This window comes from Magnolia sinica, chromosome 7 (assembly GCF_029962835.1).
Source record: "Magnolia sinica isolate HGM2019 chromosome 7, MsV1, whole genome shotgun sequence".
NCBI lineage: Eukaryota > Viridiplantae > Streptophyta > Magnoliopsida > Magnoliales > Magnoliaceae > Magnolia > Magnolia sinica.
In genome coordinates this window covers 26,547,086-26,556,305 of record NC_080579.1, presented here as the reverse complement: position 1 = coordinate 26,556,305, position 9,220 = coordinate 26,547,086, and the positions used below count along the sequence as shown (strand labels likewise).

Below are 9,220 nucleotides of genomic sequence, written 5' to 3'. Positions count from 1 at the left end.
ACTTGTTAGGAGAATTTTCAAGATAGGTCAATCTAAATTTCAGATCATCAAGAAAATCATATACTCCAACTCTATTCGATAACTCCGATACATTTGATGAATTACATTTAAAGAAAGATTGCCTGAAAATGTCAAATTGGAGAAACTCAATCCAAGTGGGATATGACAGACCCCTCTCACATGCCCGCTTCTTTTGTAAAAGGGGATTGCATGCCCTTCTCTACTCACACGCCAACACTCCCAACGTCTAAGGAGAAGAGAGAGAGGGAAAGAGAGAGAGAGAGAGAGAGAGAGAGAGAAAGAAGAGAGACGCCTAGATGCCCATCATCCTCTTCCTCCTCTACATGTGTGGTATCTCCCTCTTGCTCAAGCGATGTCATGATTCATATAGAAGATTTCCTATATGAATATCTACTTAGGGTTTAAATTTAAGGGTAATGTGAGGGATTCCTTTAAATCTTACACTAATTTAAGTTGATATGATTTATCTTGTTTTTGTATACTTTCGTATTATTGTGATTTTTCATGCAATTGATTGATTTACCATTATTAATTATTTATCCTTTTGAGAATTATGGTTAAGGTATGATTTTAATTATGCGTGATTTTTATGAATTTATGTGGGGTGATGAATACAAGCCTTGCCCTTTTCCAATTTTAAGAACGACGCGTGCTTCCACTCTATATTGAGTTGGCCTTTTGCTCTTCACCCCTTATTTTTGTTGAGTTAACCTATTTGCTACTCCTCTTTTATTGAGATAGTTTAATACTACTTTTCTCCTTTATTAGGTTAGCCTTGTGCTACCTCCCTTTATGGTTAGGGTATGTGTCTTGGAATTTTAAAACCCTTATGGTTCGACTTATTTCTCTATTGATGCAAGTGATGTGTTATAGGCTTCATATTTAGTGGTTTATATATTTTGTCGTGGACATAATATGCTCTGGGTAGTGACTCTTTTGGTCAATGTGTAATTCCATTGATTTTGGGTAATGGAGCACAAATCAATGTAAGTAATCCATAATGCGTGTTACATCACTTCCGGAATTGAATGTCGCAAATATTTACTATATGAACAAATCGTGTCACGTAACTCATCCATCCGTGTGTTGTGTCGTCTTGAGGTGTTCACGTAAATCCACAATAGCGTTAAACATGCCGACGAATCTCTGTAGTATGGGAGTGGGGCGAGCCAAATTTTATATGAATTATATTCCATATTGTGATGATCACTATGTATGATAGACCACACACACTTTACTAAGCATGAATTCATACATATTTTACTTGCACATACTGATACCACTCTTGAATTATTGTTAATCTTAAAGGATAACCATCACTACGAGTAGGGCATTGACCCTCTCCAACATGCAGATAATGCAGGTGATTTACAGATTGAAGATACAGATGGCGATCTCCATACGGAAGATTATTCTAAATAAAGGAGGAGATAACTTTATGTTTAGTTTTATTTTCTTTCTGCTGCACACTTTGAATAATGTAATAAACTCCCACTTGAGAGGGAATTAGATGGTTAGCTGAATTTTACGTCTTGATAAAATAATAAGCACATATAATTTTGTTCTTATGAATGTGTACCTTTATAAAGGTAACTGGATGTGATCTAAACAAAAAAAAAATAATGTATCATTTTAAAGGATTAAATTATTACTTTATTAACACCCAGAATTCTCGAGCACGAGTATGTACTCGGGCTATGAAAATTTGGAATGTTACATATAGTCATGCTCACATGCGCGCCTACGCACATGCGCACCTTGATCTAAAATTCTGATGGGCCATAGCAAAGAGAAATGTAAATTAAGGGAGGAAACTATTTTCATTTCTCATGGCCCACTAAAGTTTTGGATCAAAGTAAATATTAGGCCCGGGGGGGTTTAATGAGGTGCTACTTCACGTGGACAGTTCAGATTTTGGAGTCACATCACGTATAATGAGTTCTCAAAAAAGGCCCACCTGAATGGGTTAACAAACCTGACCCTAGATAGCTTATTTACGGTCTAGTGCGCAAGAGACCAATCCTCTCTCTCTCTCTCTCTCTCTCTCTCTCTCTCTCTCTCTATATATATATATATATATAAACACACACACACACAATATTGGAGGGTACTTTTTTTTGTTTTTTCTGGAATTAAAATGCTCATAATCATTGTTTTTTACTTTTTTGTGCACTTCTACCCTTTAGTATTCTATAATAAATTCTTTGGCAAAAACTCTCATATCGGAAAATAATTTTTTTCTTTTTATTGGAAAAAAATTAAAAACATATTCCACCTTTAAAAGATGGGTTCTTCTTTTTTAATAGATTTTTGCTTAAAATGAATCTTTTGCCAAGAAATAGATAAAATGGAAGAAAAAAGATAAAAGAAAACTACACTTCTAGAACATGAGTTCTCATTCTTTCTACACAGATTATACTTAGACAGGTTCATCCAAAAAAAAACTAATATAAGGCGATGAAAGATATTAAAAACTCTACTTTTAAATAATATATTCTTCTTCTTTTTTCAAAAGATAAGGCTTAGATTTTTTTTTTCCTTTTTGCAAAAACTTCACTTTTTGCTCACTTTTAAAGGTCAAAGTATGTACAAATGAGATGATTTTAAAGCCATTCAAGAGTTTGTTGAATTATCTTTCCAATGAGATAAAGATCGTCTCAATTCGACCTATAACAAGAAATTTATAAGCATTTTCGTGGGACTGCTTAATGCATTGCTCAAACCACAATTGTTGTTTTAGGCCCAGTTTTAGAAGATCAGATAGTCTCTAAATGAGATAATTTCAAAGCCATTTTAAATATCATCAAATTATCATTTTAATGACTAAAAGATCACACCAATCTAACTTGTTACAAGTGAGTTATTACCGTTTCCTTGGGACCACGCGATGCATAGTCCAAACCACAATCTAAGGCATTGCCCAAATTGTGATCAGGACTTTGACCCCACTCTGAAAAGTCAAACGGTCTCCAAATGAATTTATTCCAAAGCCATTTGAAATTTCATTTATTTATCTTTCCAATAAGAATAAGATTACTCTAATTTGACTTGTAACAATGGAGTTATGACCGTTCTCATAAAATCGCATGATAGATTGTCCAAACCACGGTGCTATTTTGTTTAAATCACAATCAGGAATTTGGGCCCATATTTTAAAGGTCAAACCATCTCCAAATGAATTAATTCTAAAGCAATTAGAAAGTTCGATGAATTATTTTTACAGTGAGTATAAGATTGCACTAATCCAACCTATAAGGAGGCTAGCTATAATGATCCTTTTCATGGGACCACATAATGCACTATCTAAACCACAATCGTTGTTTTATCCAAATTGTAATATATAATTTAAGCCCAATTTTGATGTAGAACGTGTCACAGATACATTCCTAGCATGGTTGGGCCAAAAGAAGGTGGTCCGTAAATTGACCGTAACTTTTGATCCAGGTATCGTTACAAGGCACACAACCTATCAATCTTTATTGAAACAAACCACCTGAGGTGAACTGACCCATAAAGTGGGTCACATCTGTCCGTTCCGTTAGAAGACGCGACCTTTCAACTCAAAAACGGATTTTTAGGAAAAAATACTGTTTTTAGTAATTTTGAATTTTTTTATTTTTTTTTATTTTTAGAGTTTTAGATTTTCTTCATTTTTAGAAATAACTTCTAATTATGCTAGGACTCTTTTAGCAAAAGTTTGTTTGGAATTTTTATTTTTAGGAACTAGGCTTTAGAAGAGTTTTATTAGAATTAGGATTTTTATTATAGTTAGAGTTTTGCTATTTTTGGTAATTACAAATTTTAGTTTATTTTTTCTTTATTAATGGTGTAAGGGGACACATTAGATAATTCATTCATTAATCAAATTCTCTATTTTTTTGTTCTTTTCCTCGTGGATTCAAGGCGTCTCTATGAGGAGTCCAGAGAAGTTCCGTGGATTTAGAACAATTATCCCCTTGAGAAAGACGGTGCTCGACCTCACGTCCTTTCCTACATCAAAATTTGACAAGTGAAACTGTCTCCAAATGAGCTTATTCTAAATCCATATGAAAGTTCTTCAAATTATCTTTCAAATGAGTGCAAGATCACTTTGATTTGACCTGTAACAAGGGAGTTATAACTGTTTCATAAGACTATGCCATGTTAGAAAAACAACAATAACAGAAAAATCTACGATTTGGATGACTGCTATTTCCACGATTGCAATATGGACTCCAAATTTCTATCTTGGAAACCAAATAGAAACTGTAGAAAATCTCGATCGTAGAAATCAAATCGCATTCATTATTTTCCCAGTATAGCATGATCTCATAAAAATGGTCATAAATTTCTCATTACATGTCAGATTAGGGTGATCTTGTGCTCATTGGAAAGATAATTCAACAAACTTTTAAATGACTTTAGAATTGGCTCGTTTATGGACCGTTTGACCTTATCAAAGTGGGCCTAAAGTCCAAATTACAATTTGGATGAAACAATTATCATAGTTTGGACAAATCCATCATGCGGACCCATGAAAATGGTCGTAACTCTCTTGTTACAAGTCAGATCGGGGTGATCTTATATTCGTTGGAAAAGATAATTCGACGAACTTTCAGATGACTTTGTAATCAGCTCATTTGGAGACTATTTAATATTTCAAAAGTTAGTCCAAAGTCCTAATCATAATTTGAACAAAACAACAATCGCGGTTTGAACAATGCATCGCATGGTTCCACAAAAAAGATAATACCTCCCTTGTTACATGCCGAACCAGGGTGATCTTGTGCTAGCTTGTTAGAAAGTATTTCAATGAACTTTCAAATGACTTTAGAATCAGCTTATTTGAAGACCGTTTAACCTTTCAAAAGTGGGCCTAAAGTTCTCATCGCAAATTGAATAATGCCTAGATTGTGGTTTATACTATCCATCGCATATTCCCAAGGAAACAGGCTTACTCACTCATTGTAGGTTGGATCAAAGTGATCTTATGCTCGTTGTAAAGCTAATTCGATAATCTTTCAAGTGACTTTGGAATCAACTTATTTAAAGACATTTAACCTTTCAAAAATGAGCCTAAAACAACAATCATTATTTGAAAATGCATCAGTAATTCCATTCTCGTAACCATCTCAGTATGCAGGTCAAACCGAAACGATTTTGGGCATGTTAGAAAGAATATTTAATAACTTTCAAATGATTTTAAAATAACCATGTTTGGACATCATTTGACCTTTTAAAAGATGACTAAAATTCTAGTTCTTTGCGAAAGACCAATATAAGTCTAATCTTTTCAAGAAAGAAGAATAATCTTTTTTTTTTAAATGGTGTTTTTAATATTTCTCATCTTGTTGTATCAGTTTCTTTCCAAGCTAATCAATTTGAGCATAATTTTTATAATTCAAAAAAAAAAAAAAATCCATTTTCTAAAAGTAGAAGTGGGGGTTTTTTTAAAAAATCTTTTTCATTCTTTTTATTTGTTTCTTTGCAAAATAAAATAAAATAATAATAAATAAATAAATAAATAAAATAAAAAATAAAATCTTAAAATAATCACATTTTTTATAAGTGAAACATTTATATTTATTATTATTTATTTATTTCTTACTTTTTTCTTAATCAAGCTTAATTCAACATAATAAGCAAAAATAAGAAAATAACTCACTTTTTTAGTCATGTCTTCACATGATTTTAGATGGTATGGCCCACTTGAGTTCCGTATGTGGTTGATTTTTCGAATATCTCATAATTTAAAGGGACCCATCAAATTCATAGTGGTGATGTTCAACATGCATCACAGTGGGGCCCACACAGCTTGAACTCATGGGAAGTTCTCATGAACTAGACCGCATAGAACCCTTTCCCATATATATATATATATATACAAAATATTGAAAATTATTATTATTATTATTATTATTAAAAAGGAATTACGAATAATTCCTCAGAAAATAAGGCAACTACTGTGCCTCGCAGTGAAATATCATGTTTTGGAAAGTGATGGTACTGCGGCGCTCAATGAAACACAGGGTGTACCCGGCGCCAAAATGTAGCTGTCAAGCTGGAGCACCAAATTTCATCAAAATTATCAATGTTATCTTTAAACTTCAATGTGGCGAACGTGATTCCAGTAATAGTTAACCACCGTTTCTTCACCTTCCTTATCCACACAGTATACATGCAAGTCAACCCATACGTTGAAATGGGACGGCTGGCTGTTGACGAAGCATAAACTAAAAGGCCGATCGAAAGAAACTCGACCGCTGTCCCAAATAAACGAGCTGAGTGAGACGGTTATGATCATTTTAGTAATAGTTTGAATTTACTCAGTGCTTCTATCCACAACGGGTCCCACTAGTGTACAGCCAGATTGAGATACCACAACTTTAAGATACGGGAGTGAACTATCATTGTATTCTAGACCCAAGTTGGTGGATAAGTTCGTGGAACGACAAAGAATCCCCACCCGACACACCTACAACATGGGTATGCGTTTGGCATGCACCCATATCCAATCATTTAGAATATTATCATATAAAGACCACACGAGATTGAGAAAAGGGAACACCAAACGAATCCATTCTAAACCTGTTTATACAAAAACATTAAAAAGAACCAAAAAAAAAAAAAAAACCAACTCAGTACCATCTCTCTCTCTCTCTCTCTCTCTCTCTCTCTCTCTCTCTCTCTCTCTCTATATATATATATATATATATATCGTTTTTTTAGAGACTCAGCTGCAGGCGACTTCTCTTCATATATCGTTTTTTTAGAGACTCAGCTGCAGGCGACTTCTCTTCGTTTGGCTGCATCCCTACATCTCCATCTCTATCTCTACTTGTCTCTTTCTAACAGTCTGCTTGCTTTGGAGGTGGAGAAACAGCTCTTCCCGAGGAACCCAACAGGGTCTGGATGGATAGATGGAAAGAGACGACCGACTCCACCCTGACAAGGAATTTCTGAAGGAACTGACATCCTTCTCATCAGATCAGAGAAGGCAGCAGCAGCAGCCACATCACCAAAAGCACCCCTTCTACCGTCAAGGAAAATGAAGCTGAAAAGAAGCCCTGAAACCTCTTTTGAAAGAAAGTTCGAGAAAAACCCACAGAAAACCATGAAACAGGAAAACTCAGCCGGAAAACCGGGCGAAATCCCAAACCCTAAAACACCAAACGAAGAAAAACCAAAAGAGAGAGAGAGAGAGAGAGAGAGAGAGAGAGAGAGAGAGAGAGAGAGAGAGAGAGAGCTGGATACTATCAAATACTCAAAACCTGGTGTAGTTTCCAAATGAGATAGTGACATGAAAAGAAGACAAAACTGATGGGTGGAATTGGTTTTCTTTCTTTCTTTCTTTCTTTTTTTTAAACAATAATTATTAGTAGTGAGGAGGACGAGAGGGAGGAGCCCATGCCAATACATCTGATGTGATCTGGCAAGTCAAAGGGCTTGGAGCTGCTACGCTATAAACAGACATAGACATGCTGTTGCTGCTGCTGCCCGAGTCGCTGCCTCCCACGCCAGCCTTCTTGCTATTATCTTCAGCTTCTTCTTCTTCTGCAGGGAGGCGATGGTAAGATGGATTCGTGAAAGAAGCGACCATGAGGACTACAGGTCCCGCAGCAACCAGTGCTCCCGCAACAGTTCCTCCAATGACCTGCCCTTGTGCTCCTGCAAGAGATATGGTGAAAGGAGCTTTTGTAGTAGGAGAAGGAGAGCAGAGGAAGGTTCCAGAGAGAGAGAGGATGTCAAAGCGGCCATGTAGCGTGAGAGTCGATGCATGGGAAGTTGGGTGGCGGAGAGTGACGTTAGCAACGCTGCCACTGCCGCTGAGGACGCAGATGGACACGTGGCGTCGACGGGCGAATGTCAAGACGCTCTCGACGACGTCGCTCCCCGCGGAGAGCTCGAGGACGGTGGGCCGCATGGCCGATTCGCTGTCCCGCGTTATCACGATTGGAGGCTTGGGCTTGTTCTTCGAGCCGGGCGGTCTGCCGCGCGGCTTCTTCGCTCCTCCAACTACCACCATGGCTTTCGTGTTCTTCCCTGTCGCGCTGTTTCGGCCTTCTTCTTCATCTTCTTCGGACGTGTGGCAGTCGCGAGCGTGCGACAGCGCAATGGCTGCTGCTGGTGCTCCTCCTCCGTAGTCCGCCATCTTCTTCTTCCTTCTCCTTCCAGAAACGGAAGCTGAAAAAGGAGAAATGGAAATCTCTCTTGTATGTAAAAGAAGACCAATTCCTCCTTTGGAGCAGCTTTTATAAAATTCGACTTTTTTAATGCTCTGGTTATGTATGACGCTTGATACGCTGGCGCACTTGGAAATAGTATGCATGGCAAATACTCTCTTAAATAAAACCGACTAAATTGTGGAACACACTTGATACGTTGGAATCTGAAAATCACATTAGTTAAACAATTATATCCTTTGATTGGTGGACACTTTTTTATGAAATGAGATCATTGGATTTTTTCATTTTAAACCGTCCAATTTATATCTAGAAATCTACTGCTGGGATAAGTAAGTAAGGTCAAATACAGGTTCATTAAACATCTAAACTGGTATACACAGCTTGGACCGTTTAGTTTGAACTTTTATCATTCTATCTATGCAATTCTTCAGTAATTATAGCCGCCTGAGCATCATCCATTATACTCTGCCAGAGTATCAAAGTATTTCTCTATCTCTCTTTTTCGTTTTTTCTTCCTTTCTGCGCTGTCCGACCTTGATCCCTGCCATAGTCCGCCTGGTGACGGTCTTCTACTTACATGTGGGTCCACGTATGTGGGGCCCGCTGTCCCTTCTTCAGTCACGTCTCACATCTCTCGAATGTATGGTCCGCGTCCCGAGGATGTGGACGGTTTCCTTTGGATTATAGTTTGGTTGCACAGGCTTCCCTTGGTCTGATGATCCAGACCGTTTTAGTATGAACCCAACATGATTAATGCCCCAAATTACACGATATGGAACTCATTAGCTTTTCGATCGGTAGGCCTGCAAATGTACGGTTAGAAAATTGTACAACAGTAGTCAACATTCAAATAAAAAGGGGTTATATGATGGAGTACCACACCGCGTGGACCAGCACCGGGGCGTTTACTGTGCGTACCGTCGTTTGGTGAGCTGGACAAGCTCCAATGGTTCACTGATCCAGACCGTCAAACGATGGAACATACCCTGAGGATCTTTAGGGCCCGTTTGGCCGGGTGGATTAGGAGGGATTGA

General features: G+C 37.2%; 1 protein-coding gene across 1 annotated transcript; it reads right to left on the bottom strand.

Moving 5' to 3' along the window:
• Nucleotides 1-7,334: 7,334 nt before the first annotated feature.
• LOC131251246 (AT-hook motif nuclear-localized protein 17-like) lies at nt 7,335-8,310 on the bottom strand. Its single transcript, XM_058251857.1, has one exon. The coding sequence runs from the start codon at nt 8,150-8,152 to the stop codon at nt 7,376-7,378; it is 777 nt and encodes a 258-aa protein (XP_058107840.1). The 5' UTR covers nt 8,153-8,310; the 3' UTR covers nt 7,335-7,375.
• Between the last annotated feature and the right edge of the window lie 910 nt (nt 8,311-9,220).

Excerpts from the sequence above, each read along its gene's own strand:
- LOC131251246 (XM_058251857.1), bottom strand. The coding sequence starts at position 8,152 with ATGGCGGACTACGGAGGAGGAGCACCAGCAGCAGCCATTGCGCTGTCG.